Genomic DNA, 16,107 nt, shown 5'->3' on the forward strand with positions numbered 1-16,107 from the left:
GCACCACCAGGAAATTTTGGTCATATCTGCTGATGTGTACCACTGGTGGTGCCCAGACCACAGATTGGGAACTGCTGATCTATTTTGTTGCAGATGGGGATATAAAAAAAAATGGGCGATGCAGTACCCCCAAAGAGCCTGTGGGGGAGCTGCTGCTGCTCGACTCCTGGCTGTAAAAACAGAGTGAGCCCAGGTAGAAGATGAAGTCTGGCTCCCGGAGCTGAGCAGGCAGCGGTAGCTCCCCCGGGTGCTGGCTACAGATGGCCCAGGCTTTTCTCACCCCGAGCATCCTCCAGGTGGTTTGCGTGGTGCTGGTGCTTTCCCATTTCAGGTCAGCAGCAGGTAAGGTAGATCCGCTCCCCTCTCCATGCAGGGGGTTACTAAAAGGCAGCTCTGAAAAATCAGTTCACCCCTACTAAAAATGTGCCAGGCTTTATTCCCAGGTAAGCCAAGAAATGACCAAGCATTTCTCTGGTTTGCTGGGGAATAAAATGATCAAGCTGGGTTTGCACTGTCATCGCCTATATACTGAGACAGTCTTTGTAGTTGCAAGGGAATAGATAAGATGAACTAAGAGAGGGTTTCTTTTTCTTTTTTTTGTGTCATTGCTAGTTTCTACAGTGCCAGTCTAAAATTAGACTGGGATGTAGCTCAGCCTCCTGGAGTAGACAGTGGTTAATTATAAGGATGCTTTTTTGTTTTCCTTAGCTGGATGACTTGTGTTTTCAGCCTGCTTGTGCAGGAGGGAGCAGATGGTAAGGGATCTGCCTGCCTAAGGTGACACTTCCTGGCGGGGGGGGCTGGCAATGAACTAGTTCTCTCATGAACGCAAGGCAGCTTTCCTTGCCCTACATTCACAGAGGTGGCGCTTGCTTGCTCAAGGTGAGGCTCACTGTCAATGTTGCTTCCCAACTAGTAAGTACCTCTTCTCCCTGCCAGCTCCCACACCCAGGGGTTACAAGGCACTCAAACAGTCTGCATCTTTCTGCTCCTTTAATGCTGGTGCACTTCATCCTGCAAGGGGTAGAAAGCAAAGAGGAGTCAGGAGAGTTGCATTCAATCCCACCCTCTGCTGCTGACTCACAGGGTGACCTTGTGCTAGTCACTTAATCTCCTTCCAAGTCATTTATCAGACTTCAGTATGTCCCCAGCTTTGTTGAAGCATTTTGAAAACCTCCACCAAAAAGTACTAGATAAGCATAAGGCTCTTCCCCTGGTTTTCACTTCTTTTTTGTTTTTTACTTTTTTTTTTTTTTCCTCCAAGTCAAAAGAACAGGGAACTCTGAGGAATAACTCCCTAGCTAAGTTTTGTAAGATCAGCCTCATCAGTATGTTATCTCAGTATCTGCAAACTGAGAGCTGCTCCTTGCATTCTCACGTAAAATAGACAGCATTAGATGCATTTTGTTGGTGTTCTTGGTATTTCTGTTGCAGTTTGGTAGAGCAGGGCCCCATCCAACCCTGCCAGCTGTGCTTGGCACCTGTGCTCCAGGGAATGAAATTAGAGGAGTTATTAGCAGGGGTGAATTCTCTCTCTACTGAGCCTGGTGGGTGAAAAAAGGTTGAGATGGGGAACCCCTGTGTCCCTTCCTATCTGATAAGTTCATAATGGGCTTCATGTGAGGAGGGGAAGGGAATATGATTTCCTTATACTCCTCTCAATGGTAGAGAGGAGGAGGAAACTACTCTAGAAAGGTATGCCCCCATCTACCCTCACAGCAGCAATGCTTTCTACAAGGGGCACCCTCTATCCTTACTGTGCCAATAGGTATGAGAGGATGCTACCTAGACCAACAGCTGATTTCCACTTGAAGGTATTATTTCAGACCTAGACCCTGTTCACAACTCTACCCTGCTGTTGGGCAGTGTTACCATGTAGAAGCCATTTAACCTCATTCCACATCAGTTCTGTTAGCTATAAAATAGTGTGGCTTACATATTATACAATTAGGTTTATTATTATTTTAATAAAACGCAGGTCTCATCCTTCCTACTACAGTGACTAACAAGTCTAAGGGTTTGAGGAACTAGCTTGTGTAAATCTGACGGGGCACACAGGAGTAAGCAACTAAGTAGTAATGCAAATAGAAAAAGCCTCAATTGTACAAGTGTTGCACCCTCTCATTGTTTTCTACACCAACCCTGGAACTAAGGTTTGTTCATAAGGCTTATTTAGGGGAAGGTTATCCTTCCCTAAAGCAGATGATGCATGCAGTGTAGCAACTCTAATTTAAGTTAGGCCCTTGGTTCTTTCCCAAACTGGAAGAGAACAAGAGAGCCAAAAAGGTATAGTCCATACTCGGGCCTCATAGCTAATAAAGACAAAGGAAAAACATGCTTTGATTGGGATGAAAACCTATGACATGGGCTTTGATTGAATTCCTCTCTGCTCAAAGACCTTTGTTAAAGAAAGGCTGTAGTTACCACCGTCTCTGCTATATCTCCAGTTCTTCTCCTCGCTTTGAGCTTGGGGCCTTTTTAAACAAAATAAGAAAAGCAGCGGTGTCAGATGGGAGGGAATAGAAGTGTAGCTATAAAAGCCTGCCCCCATAGTAGCAGGGGTAATGTGGTAATGGAAAGGGGTTCCCAGAGTGTAGTGCAATTATACTATTGAATGTCAGTTTTGTTTTTAAAAAGCCACAGTGAGATGCTGCTTTTTGTTAGCTTAAAGTATTAATACAAGCCCCTGTAATGCCTCTCAAGCCCAAAACATCCTATCACAATGTACCAAAATTGACAACTGTGCAAGAAGCACTGGTCAGACTTTTAAAGATATTTAGGCACCTAATTTAATTTTCAGAACTGTCTAGGCATTTAACACCTATTAGTTTCAATGGGAGCCAGGTGCCTGGGTGCTTTTCAAAATCCCAACAGACACCTACTTGGATCTTTAAATATCCATTACCATTAGCACTGAATTGGGCGCTCTGTTTTAAAACTATAGACTACTCAAAGTGAGCTTGGCATATCTGGTCTGAATTTTGCCTTTTCCTCTACACCGAACTGTCTTTACTATATTAATTTCTCTTTCCCCATGTTACAGTGCCATTCTTTTTCAGTTTAGTGTGAAAAATAAGTTCAGTTTCATCTGGCTTATGGTAACAGAGGAGGAAAAAAAAACCCTAAAGTAGAAGGAGTTACCACATCTTGGGAGAGACTTATCTAAGAGGATTAGTTTTAGCACGTAATATTTCAAAAGTCAAACAACAGTCTAGAAGGCTTTGTTACTTCACCATTTCATTTTGCCCTTTGTTTGCACAAACACTTCTTAGGGTGGGAAGAATAGAGTTTGGAGGGCTGAGGGGATATTGGGGGGGGAGGGGAGTATGTTTGATTAGAGATGATTGGAGCAACCAAGATGAGATCTGAGCACATAGCTAAACTTTTCCTTTTGGCCAGGGGCTTAAATCTACTGTTTTCAATTTTGATAATGACTCAAATAAAATTTAGCTGAAGCATCCCAATCTAGATTTTAAAAGTTCTTGGGGATATTCTGATCTTCTAGGTTGGACTCATCTGTATCTTTTTTACCAGTTCTTGGACCAATTTCTATGAAAATGTGGTGGGTTTTTTTATTTCTTCCCATTGCTTTTGGTTTGCTTGTTTGTTTTTAATTCTAACAGTTGTCCATTCAGGGATTTGGCTATGGCTAGTGTCACTGGCCATTAAAATTACAGCATGTTCTTAAAACGTATTTTTCCTAATGATCATATGAAAATAACTATATGTTTAAATACCAGAAGTTTTGTTTTCTGATTTTTGCAGTGCAGTATGAGTTGGAAATCGCCAACAATGGTCCCATCACAACAGGAGCTCAAGCAACTATTTGTGCCAGCTTGATCATGAAGAATGATGATGATGTGCTCATTCAAGACTCAAACTTGTATCGTTTCAACTGGATTTATGCCCCCCTGACTTTGACTAAGAAATCAGAACAGCAATTTAATTCCATGATTGCTGTGACTGGGGAATTTCCTGGCGATTTTCCCATTTCTGTCTGGGTAACTCATACAGACTGTTGGTTATGTTGGCCCATTGCAGGAAATGTCACAATGCTTCAGGTTACAGGTAAAACATCTTTAGAACTGCTCTTAAGTTTTCAAGAAGCCAAGCTATAATAAACCTTCTTCTAAAATAGAACTTTGAAATCAGAACTGGACTAGCTACAGCCATGATTTAAATATGGGCTTCCACTAAAAAAAAACGATGTTTCTTTGACTGGTGTTGGCCAAAAAAATCTGTCATAAAGTGAGGTAATCAGACCACGCTATTGTCTACATTTACCAAAAAAACCCCTCTCCCTACTGCTTGGGAAGCCACATTAAAAAACAAGTGGGATGACTAGAGCCAATGTTGTTCTGCTGGATCCAAATTTCTGTAGATACAATTAATTGCAGCCCATTAGCCCAGCATTTTTAGCCCGTTTCTGTTCAACTAGGCAAGATTTTCCCCCCGCCTCTTTTTTTTTTTTAAATCAGTCACATCTAAACTGGGCAGAAGACAGGACTGGACTAGTAATAGTATAAAGACATCAACAAGACAGCACTACTATATTTTCTATTACATTATTTTTCATTGACTATCTGTAGATACATAGGTAGTTAGGACTAAGTGACAGGTTCAGCATAATCAAGCAAGCATGAAAAACAACTCTCTCCATCTTGCAGGCTCAGGTTCCTGTCAGGATTACAGCATTAGCCAGAGAATAGACCTGTAAGGTTTTTCTGAAAGGCTAGTCAGGTTGTCCCTGAGACGCCAAATATAAATGATGCCCTTTACTTTGCACCCATTTTAAGTATGCACAAGATCTTTCAGTCCTCTCCATAGTCTTGCAGCAGAAGCACTGCCTATAGGCTTACATTTACTTATTTCTAGTTGACCTTCACAAGGAAAAGGGACAGAAACTTTAAAATGTGAAAGTTAAAGTTCCTTACTTCCTAGACTGCCCCATTCTGCAAGAGCAAGCATACTTCTAGTTTTGTTTGTAGAATGGCTAACTAATTAACGATAAACGAAGTGGCAGATCCACTTTGCAGATGATCTAACCCATCTGTCTAAGTATTTATAATAAGCATCTAGGTTCTGATCATTCCCTTGAGGCAAACTCCAGCAATAACCTGGACCAGCGTTGATATCCCATTCACGGTGCAAGTCATCAAAACGTCTAAAAAACAAGCAAAGATCAACCTGTAACCACTGAAGTTCTGAAACCCTCCCCCCGCTTCTTACTGTGCCTTCTTTATAGGTTCACTTTGTAGAATAAGGTCAGTTTAAAGTTTCATGCTTTCCCCTGGCTTGTGTATAGCCTGTCACTTATTTACAGAAGTGAATTCTTTTTTGGTTTCCTATATTTTTGCTTAAGGAGGAGTGGGGATCAGGAGACTGGGGGGATGTTTACACTTGTATCCCTAGCACTCCTAGGAAATGCTGTTCTCTTACCCTGTCTACCTGCTTTACTTTGCGAGTCAAGCCTGGAAAGGAGGTGGCAAAGCCATGCCAAGACCACCTGTTGCCACCGACCTCTGTCTCTGGCATGCTTCAGTAGCACAGCTTCAATGCCTTATGTACAGGTAGGAGTGGGTGGGCAAGGCCTGCTTTAAGAACAAGTATCCCCAGGAGCCCTGGGGAAAGAGTGGATCTGCCCTGGCAGTCAGAACTCCTGTGGGAAAATCCTGGTATCACTGAAGTCCGAGGCAAAGCATAGAGTGACTTCATGGGACTGAAATTTCACCAGGGATTCTACTGCTGTCTCTGCCAAGGACTTGGTGTTTGTGAGAGTAAATCATTAAATCTTTCTACCTCTGTTCAACCCTTACGAGGAACGGATATCAAGATCCTGAAATGCATGCTGAGAGATTTAAACATTTAATTTGAAACAAAGTATGCTATGGAAGTCAAGTATATTGTGATTTCATACCTTTCTCTTGCAGAGTTCATAGTAGGGAACCTCACCATTGCACAAATAGAAGACAACAGTACACTTGTGAAACAAGGTCCTAGTTCTGCGACAGACACTCTGACCCTGATTTCTTTCTTTCTTCATGATCCAAGTAATTATTTCAAGTTGGCTTCATTCATCTACTACTGGGATTTTGGAGATGGGTATGTCCAGCTATTTTTTTTTCCCCAAAGATTCAAGATGCTTCTCATACTGTGCGTTTATATAGACTTCATCGATTTCTAGGGTCAGAAGGGACCTGGTAGATCACTAGTTCCAACCCCCTGCTCCAGGCAGGAAAGACCGCTGGGGTTAAGTGGCCCCAGCCAGATGCCTGTTTAATCTCATCTTGAACACTTCCAAGGTAGGGGAAAGCACCACCTCCCTTGGAAGTCCATTCCATATTTTGGCAACCCTTACTGCAAAGAATTTCTTCCTTATGTCCAGTCTCCATCTATTCTCCTTCAGTTTATGGCCATTATTTCTGGTAACCCCAAGGGGTGCCCTGGTAAACGGAGTGTCTCCTATTCTCTGCTGACCCCCCATGAATGAGTTTGTAGACTGAAGAGATTTAGGTCCCTCGGTCTGTCTTCATAGGGTCTTGCCTGCAGGCCCTCAACCATATGAGTAGCCCTTTTCTGAACCCTCTCAAGGGTTCTTATTTTCAGAGAGATGGAGACAATCCAGGAGCTCTCACCAGTTTAAAGGTGTAATTTCTCTAGGACCAACATCAAGCCAGACTTTGAAATACCAGTATAGATGGCTATTGAACTTTCCCAACTATAGATTACAATGACTGGCTAGCCATAAATACCTTTGACAGGGAGGAAAGCCAGGCAATATTATTTCTGTTTCATGATAAGCACCTCAGTTGAGGGGTGTGTGTGTATAGTTTCAGACTGGATTTCTGTATATACTGTCAGAGTCATTTGCTGAACATCTTAGTTAAATACTGGCATAGCTGATGCAACGGCCAAAATAAAAAGCAGTATTGGACTCATACCAGCACTTCCTAATTCTGTTCCATGAATACTTTTAGTGGTGATTATGTCCTTATTTTCCTTTTTTTTTTTTTATTTAGCTCTTAAAAAAAAAACAAAAAACAAAAAAAACAAAAACAAAAAAACAAAAAAAACCTATTTGTACTGGACATCTAACCCCAATTTTAATTTTTACTACCTTTATAACAATGACTCCATGAACTTTTGTGGAGTTGGTCTTCATTTACACTGGTTTAACAAAGCAGAATCAGCTCCTTAGTTTGACTGTGTCATATCTGCTGTAACAACTTAAATAAAAGACATTTTAGAATGATGCAGTCCCTTTCTCATTCTAAATCTAAAATGCCTCATGCAAGCCATTTCTGAGAAGATGCTCCTTCTAAATCTTTTCATGCTACATACAGGACACAGCAGGTAACCAAAGAATCCTTTGTCTACTATAACTATTCTACTGTTGGGAATCGCACTGTCCATCTCAAAGTCGTTGCTGAATGGGAGGAAATTGGGAGCTCAACAAATCAAAGAAAAATGGTACAGAAAACAGGAGACTTTACAACTGCGTTGGAGTTGCTAGGTAAGTTTTAAAGGTTTTAGAAGTTTTACACAACTTACTGCATTATTCCCCAAGTTATAGTTTACTACTACGATTGCACATTAAATTAGGTTACGGGCAGACAATTTAGCAGGATAAAAAAGCTTACGAATTTACCATATTTTATCTGAGCTGCAGTCACTACCCATGTGCATACTTTTACCCCATGGCAAATGAAAGCTAAACCACAATATCTGAAGAAATGTGTTTATCATCACAGGATCAGCTGTGTTGGGATGCGATTGGACAGTATAGACGTTGCCCAAGGCCATTATCCTGCAGGATCAAGGCCCTGCTGCACCCGAGGGGCATCTGTACAAATCACTACATCGCCATAGCTCATCACTACTGTGCTTTAGGGTCAGAAACCATGATGCCGCCGCTACTGCACAGTGGGCTGTGCACCACCGGGACTGTGTAGTAACTACGCAGCGGGGCACGCACAATTCTTTAGGACAGTAGCCCTGGTTGCCCAGCCTCAACCTGAGGTGCACAATTGCAAGTGTGGAGTGGGGAACTGCAAAGTTTCCTTGCTCTACAGTGTAAAACGCATGCCCTGAAATCCCCTGCAAGGGAATTCCCAGGATGCACTTCTGCCAGAAGGCCAGAATTGGAGTGGAAGCAGTGGCTTGTAGGATGCCTGGGTCCCATATCCTGTCATATTGCTGGAGACAGGCATTCAGATGTCCCTTGCAATGTTCTGGGACAAACTTACCATGCTTTTTCATATGGCAGCTAACTTCTGGGGGGGGGACTCTGGGGGACATTTGAATGGGAATTACTCTGCCCTGGGATTGAGCAGTCTGTCCCACTACAAATAGGATATCCAGTTCTAGCCTAGGTAGTAGGTGTGTGCATGCAGGTGCTATCTTGTTATTGGCATGCGGTAAGTAAATCCCTGCTCCTATTTACCCTGTGGTAAGCTGTTCATCTGCCTATTGCCTTTAGCATGATTTTTATAACATAATATGGAGAGCTATCATTCAGCTTTTTGTCAGATCTATGGTTGATTAATCAGTCTGGTCAACATTTCTAAACTGCAGATGTATGTATTTATGAAATTTGCCTTTTGTCAAAACTGCAAAGCTAACCAAAAATTTCATGTACTTCTCATGAAAATATTCACTAGATTCTTTTTTTAACCTAAATTTTTATCAAAACTTACCAGTGTTTTTTAAATTCTTATGATTTATTTAATGTTGCTTTCTGATGAACAAAAATCTTCAATAAATTTTTTAAAATTAAAAAACAACTAGAATCCTGATATATATTTTTTAATTTTTAAAATATTTTTGACCAGCTCCTTTTTAATTTAATTTACATGGACTATCATCGATTCAAGCCATTGTATGTGTTTATTGCTGTGACCTCTGGGTTAACAAGCAATTGCATGGCAACAACACGCAACAAAAATAAAGTATCCACTTGTAACTTAATAAAAATAATTGGGTTATCTGCAAGTAGTCCATTAATACTTTTTTTTTTTTCAAATTGATGCAATTGAAATCACCCAGCACAGAAAGTGTTTTCCAGTGAAAACTGAATGCTTGTTATGCCAAAAAAAAAAAAATTTTTGAATTTAAAGTTTGACATTCACACTACTTTTTTTCCCCCCCCAGATGCTGTTAAAAGTATCCATGTCATAGGTTCCAGAGAGACTCGTGTAATGGAAAACCTAAGTTTATCTCTACAGATCAATGGCAGGTAAGTAATAAAAATAAAATATTCCATGCTATAAAATAGAGGCTCCCAAACTTTTTCTTACTACGTACCCCATTCTAGATTTACCAGCTGCCCGCTTACCCTTTCCAGCATACAGTCTATATTTTAACCCCTTAACTGTCAATTATAAAAAATTAAATCCACCATTCCACAATTTCTCCTACATACCCCCCCAGAGATGTCTTGCATACCCCCAGGGGTACACGTACCACAGTTTGGGACCCGCTGCTTCAGAGCATTGCAGCTTGTTTTATTGATTTCTATACAAGCTGTGGAATTGTTCATTAGAAAGACTTCCTTCTACGAATACACATTATGGCATGTGCTGGCTCTTGACTTTTTAAAAGCCTCATATTTCAATAAGATGAGTGAGGAGAGAAAATGAATACATTGTATTTCTCTTCAGAGGACCAAGTGGTTTAAATACAGCGGGAACATGAGGGTTTTATTGAAAAGAGAGTAAAAAGGATCTTTTTACTGGACTTTAGATTCTTATTCATGACTCATTCCCATCACTGAAGAAACCTGCATACAGGACCATGTTAACTGACAGGCAAACGATGACACGGTTTGCCATAGCTGGGAGAACAAAAAAAGCCTGGGATAGTGTTCCAGCAAGGTAATGGCAGGCAGAAGACAAAGCAGGCAAAGGCAAGGACAGTCTGGCTGGCGATAGACCCAGAAGGAGAGGAAATATCATATGGACTTCCTGCTAAACAAGTTATAGCAGAGATATCAGTAGGAGTGAGGGGCGAAGGGAATACTTACAGTATTATAGTTAGTCTAAGAGCTCTTTCTGCAGGACTAATGGCTTCAGGTTAGAGGGACAAGGAGAAGCACCATTTTAGCTTTCCATAAGCAGGGCCAGACAGGCATGAGCGAACCAGGTGGCTGCCCAGGGCCAAGCAAAAAGGGGACCCAAAATGGTTATTTGTTTATCATCATCATCATCATCTGGCAAAGGGGGCCCAATACTAAAAGTTCTCCCAGGCCTGCCAGGAGTCTAGTACAGTGCTGTGCATAAGTTTCTCTAGCTGAGTTATTCTGGATGAGAGAGCTTCTCAGGTGGTAATAGAGTTGCTATCTGTCTAATGGAAGCACTCGCCAGGATTCTTCACTGTAAGAGACGCATTGTCTATAAATTACCTTTTAAAATCTATGGTACTGGAGCCAGCCTCCCAATGAGAGAGTTGGTCCATGAGAGCTGACTGGGCTGACACTAATGCAAATAAAGAAGCAGTAAAGTTGGAGAGAGAGGTGCAGGATTTATGTAGGCGCCCTGACTTTGAGACCCCAGACACTTGGCAGGTAATTTGCCATGGCATAACAATCCCCCATTGGTCACAGAATAGTTCCTGTGCAAAATGATATTAGTTGCATGATTACTGAAAGCACAGTTTTTAGAATGAACAACATGATCAGACCCTCAACTGTAGTGGCACGAATGACACTGATCATGCTGCCGATGCAAACAAACACTGAATTACAAATGAACTGAGCAGATTAAAATTTGATTTGAGGGACAGGTTTGCTACATCTAAAAGCACGACATAAAATGAGCCAACACGTGTGCTATTTAGTAGGGAAGTTTCTAGAGATTTAGGGAAATGAGACGCTAATGAAAAAGATTAAGATGGGTTTTGTTTATTGTGATAGTCAAAGTTAAGATGAGCCTTGGTGAACAAAGGTCTTGAGTGTAAAATAAAAAAAAAAGCACATAAATAAAACTCATTAAAAAGGTATGTGCCTAAAGGAGTAGAGGAGGTTGGGTTACTGGTTTCTAACCAATAAAAGTTATTTTATTGCTTTAGGGTACAGCTGTGATTTGTTTTATTTACCTTTCTCAAGCCTCTAGTTCAAAGAACAGTATTGGATGATCCTCTATTGCTCTCTTATGGTTGGGGGGTTTTTGGGTTTTTTGTTAAGCAGAGAACATGCATGACTTTCATGTGTACATCATAAAAGCATAGGGTAGGTATGCATTACATACTACAGTGCAGCAAGGTACCTCAGCTAGCTCATCTAAAGCTTGCTTAGGTACCAAAAACAGTCTAGCCCCCTAGTAGCAGCAGTAATTACCTTCTCAGTAGAGTAAATTAGTCTGTGCAAAGCCCCATGTACTGAGATTAGACTAAACTAGTTCAGGCACTGGAAGCATTTATTCTGCAAGGGTATACTGCAGCTCTAAATACACTTGCTCACAGACCTCAGCCATTGTTCAAGGAACATGAAAATCAGCATTTTTTTTTTTAATGTCTAAAAGAGGTTGTTAGCTGTGTTTTACCCTGCCTTCTGCTTGACTACAGACCTTGGAGGCCTGCCTGACCCCCTGAAAGAGAAGTGCACTGCCAATTTGTCTTAGACAAGCTAGAGAAGTTTTTATACCTGTTTTACAAAAATATCTTACCTTTCCAGTGCCTTTCATGCCCGTGGCTCCTAAAGCACTTGTGGGGATCTTTTCCGTCTCCCCTGAAGGGTAGTATGGTAAACAGAGCTAGATGATTCTCAAATCATGGTTAAAAGCATTTTCAGAAATAAAAGCATTGCTTAGTACAGTATCTATGATCCATGCAGTCATGTTGTGCATAGTTTTCAAATATCTGCCATGTGTTCTTGAGAACATTTGTGCATTCTGGAAGTTTTGCATAGTTTAATCCAAAAGCTTATTACCAGTAATTTGTTCCAAAACATCAAAATATGGGGTTTAGACAGTCAGTTCCACAAAGTAATTTCCAGCAGCTGCTATGCTGATAACTATGCTTTCAAGCACCCTGGCATTATTTTGGTTTAAATATAATTCATACTACTACACAAATCTGGGTTTCCAGTTCATGTAAATGGGAGGGACTTCCACTGAAGTTAAGGGAACTACACTAAATAACACAAGCTGAGAAGCTGTCCCAACATCTTGCAGGCTCTCAGTTTTCTGAATGTAAGCGCTGAATTATGACATGATCTGGGTACATGCTGGAGTTCCTTTGCAGACTATCTGAAACTAACTGCCTGCGCACTGTCCCTTCAGAGATTTGGTTCTTAGACCTATTTAAAAGACTTATAACTGGGTCCTATAAAGAAATATTCATTGATTAAAATGTGCATATTTATTATGTTGTTTCAGTTCTGCGTTTCTATTTATTTATATGAACCCTAAATATTATCAATGTTATGGTACATTTCAGTCCTATGATTCATGCACTCCTACTTCAAGTAATTTTTGCACAGCCTCTGCTGATTCTGTTTTCTTGTCTTTTCAGCCCACCGCTCACTTTATGTTGGCTAATAAAGTCTGAATGTATTCCACTGGAAGGAGAAAAATGCCACCTGGTGGTGATTAATGGCTCATACTATAATTTGAGCCATACCTTTAGTGATGCTGGACAATACTGCCTCAGCGTGAGAGTGGAGAATGGGGTCAACACATTGCAGGCGTACCATGAGATTAAAGTCTGGCCAACAGGTGAGATGCATAAGAATTGCTGTACTGGCTCTGACGGTGGCCAGCACTAAATGCTTTAGAGAATAATGCAGAAACTGAGAGCAGACATCTTATGGATGAACAGCCTGTAAACAAAGGTTTTCCCCCCAGCATTTAGTGAACAGGAAGTTGGGATAAGTTCAGAAGCATGCATTTTCCTCCCTGCCCCCCCCACACCTCCCGGGCAGGAGTGAGCGGGGTGGTGGTAGCGGTGGTGCAATTTCTCCACCAACAGCAGGGTGTGGGGCTGCAGCCTGGCTGGACCCAAAGCCCAGCAGCAGCAGGGGTGACTCAGAGTTGTGCCCCCCACTAGTATCACTGACACATTGCCTATGCCCTCCTCCCCCTTTCAAATTTCTTGTTTAATGTAACCTGGGGGTGTCCCGTTCTCCTCTTGAATCTTACCAAAGCCTTAGCCTCAACAGAATCCTGTGGCTAGGGGCTTCCTAAAAAAACCAAGTTGCTTCTTTCTAAAACTAAAAAATATATTGATTGATACCAGTTTTGCTGCCCTTAAAGTCTAAAATGTCCCCTCTTCTTCACCACCTCCCTGAACAAGGCAGTATGCTTTTCCAGGTTCTCTCTTTTTATATAAGGTCTTTCTAAATTTCTAATTATTTTCTTTGTCAGTCTGACCCCTGTGCCCCCACAATCTCTACTATATCCCTTTATAGGGAAGGTATCAAGAACTGCAAACAATTTGCAGAGGCTCATCAGGGCCTCATGCTTAATAAATGGTCAGTATTGGCTAGAGAAGGGAGCAGAGCCAGAAAAAACAGCAACTAGAGCAATAGCTACAGGCCAGGAAATGGTTGCAGTCTCAATGTCCTTTGAAGAACTGGCCTGCACCACAGCCCATTCTGGCTAGAGCATAGGAGTAGTTCATAAATAACCTTGCCAGTCTCTGGCTACACACACAAGTACCTTGAGAACCCAGGATACATTTCTAGGTTTTGTGCAGACCTACAAGGGCAAAGAGCTGGGTACGTCCAACCTCCTGTACCATCCTCCTGCGCCAGTCCCATTCTGTTCTCAAGCTCCCTTGAGACGACAAAAATTACCAGTTATAGTAGTAGTTTTGTAAAGACTCATGAACCAAAATCTAGACCAAGACTAGAAGCTCTTTTCACCTAAGCTACCAACTAGCCATCAGTGGGAATGACTTCAAGTATAGTCTATAGGCTGGATGTGTACCTGTGATGCAGAGGCTGAAGACTTTGTAGCCAATGGCCAGTTAGAAGTGAGGCAGTCCCTTTAAGGATGTTTCTTAAGCACCTGTGAGGTATGTAAAGTCCACTAGGATCTGAACTTTGGCCCCTGAAGTTTGGAGAAGGGAGGAAGGGGAAAACTAGACAGACCTGTTTGTGTTAATTTTGCTGATCACTCTTCTGCATATTCCTTACTCTCCTTTGATTTTTTGCTGCTTTTAGTTCTCTCACATGTCAGATAACTGCTTTTATTTCACCTCTGCGCATATTGTGTCCCATTCTTGGGGCAAGCCAGGAACGGATGTAATTATTAATTTAGGTTAAATTCCAGGCTGCCTTCATTACTCCAGTCTGGGACACTTTTTTTCATCTTGACATTCCTATAGTAGCTCCCTAGGCTGAAGGGACCAAGCTGAAGTGACATAAGCTGATCTCGGCCAGCTTACAATACATCCAACATGGGGAATCCTAGAAATTCCCACCTAAAGAAGTTTTTAAGGTCCCTTATACCCCAGAAAAGAAGTTACAAAATGTGCTTAAAGTAGTACATGATTCAAGGAGAGGGTGGGGTGACGGAAAGAAGTATATTGCAAAAGAAAATTTAAAAGACCTGAGAATAAGAATTACTCCAGTACATCAGTACGATATGCTTTTAAAAAAAACAAACAAACAAACCTACCAAAGTGTTTTGTAAAAGAATCTGTGCCCTGCTATATGATGCTCTTTCCTACTGAGAAGTCTTGATGTTTATTCTTCTATAATATACCCATTTCCCCTTGCCCAATCATAGAAAAGTAGGGCTGGAAGAGACCTCAGGGGGTCATTTAGTCCAACCACCTGCTCCAAAGCAGGATAACTTTTTTTTTTTCTTTTTTTTTTTTTTAATCGAAACTATCTTATGTAAGTGTTTTGTCTAACTTATTCTTAGATGTACACAAACAGCTGCATTGCACAGCTACTGGGCACATTGTCCCAAAACACCCAGAACATCCTAACCTGCCACATGTAAAGCTGGCAGATGAATGCACAGTCTACATCCTGCCACTGCAAAGACTAACGTAGTTTGTTAAAGTTATCTGTGTCTTGTATGATACAGGGTGTGTTCTTTTTGTGCTCTTTCCTCAGGTATTCACCCAGCTTTCTTTGCCCTACCATGTATTGCTCTACTCTCAATGATGTTAGCACTGGTTATGTACACAAATTTCCGAAGTACTACACAACAGAAGGATCTTATAGAGGTATCTCTTCTTATTTTTGTTTTAAACCTGGGCTAATTATTCCCATACCTTTTTCATAAATTTCTACCATCATTCTCCTTCCTCCTAATTTTTTTTTTTTTCCTGTTTACATATTAGTTGCAAGCAGATGGTGATATTCTTGGCTACATTTGGTATTTGCAACTTATTCACTGAGTAGTTTCATCAAATCATTCTTGCCCTCCAGTTTGTTCCAAAGCAGTTTGTTTAATAAATTTAGTATAGCAAATTGAATTAAGTCATTGCCTACAAAACTCAAATACCATTTTTCTGTCCTTACTGGAGAAAGATAATTCCATCCTTGGCAATCTGACCTGGAAGAAAAATTGCTTTCTTGATTACAAATCTGGCATTTGGTTTGACCCTAGTGCCAGTACCTGAAAGGACTGGTGGCCAAAAGTCCCACTTCTAGCTGTGGCTGACAGCCGATACTTTGGGGGGCAGGGATGCAAACTGCTACATCATCCATGGAAGGTGAGGGGGGAGAGAGGAAGCCTTCCTGGCCCCTACAAGCAATCAACAGAAGCCTTGAGGCATGAACAACAGATTTTTGATAATTAGGTAAGTTGCTGGATAGGAAGGAGTGATAATGGTGGATACCGGAGAACGAGCAAAGTGGTTCTACATGGTCACATAACTGCATTTTGTAACCTTCATATATCCAGTCTCCTATCTTCTCCGTGTCGTTTTGTTTTCAGTTGTGCCATGTCTATAACTGACCATGACCTCCTATTCCCCAAGGCTGTTTTTCCTGCACACTTGGAAAATTACCTACCACCAAAATACAAATATAGTTATGAAGAGAGAGACTAGTCATGGGACTGATTCTCAGCTAATAAAAGATCAGAATAGCTTATTTGATGCCAGTAGCTAATTATTCCAGCTGAAGATCTAACACCATGTCTGGACTGATGG

At 41.3% G+C, this 16,107-nt stretch overlaps 1 protein-coding gene across 1 annotated transcript in view; it reads left to right on the plus strand.

The window, feature by feature from the left end:
* The first annotated feature begins 154 nt into the window (after nt 1-154).
* The window catches only part of TMEM130 (transmembrane protein 130), a 16,805-nt gene continuing 852 nt past the window's right edge, over nt 155-16,107 (plus strand). The window contains exons 1-7 of the mRNA XM_019542098.1: nt 155-342; nt 3,766-4,068; nt 5,931-6,102; nt 7,344-7,513; nt 9,151-9,235; nt 12,508-12,710; nt 15,062-15,174. Of these exons, the coding sequence (XP_019397643.1) occupies nt 261-342; nt 3,766-4,068; nt 5,931-6,102; nt 7,344-7,513; nt 9,151-9,235; nt 12,508-12,710; nt 15,062-15,174 (1,128 nt within the window). The 5' untranslated portion in view covers nt 155-260. The remainder of the gene's footprint in view (nt 343-3,765; nt 4,069-5,930; nt 6,103-7,343; nt 7,514-9,150; nt 9,236-12,507; nt 12,711-15,061; nt 15,175-16,107) is intronic.

This window comes from Crocodylus porosus, unplaced genomic scaffold (assembly GCF_001723895.1).
Source record: "Crocodylus porosus isolate Cpor-Errol unplaced genomic scaffold, CroPor_comp1, whole genome shotgun sequence".
NCBI classification, from domain to species: Eukaryota; Metazoa; Chordata; order Crocodylia; family Crocodylidae; genus Crocodylus; species Crocodylus porosus.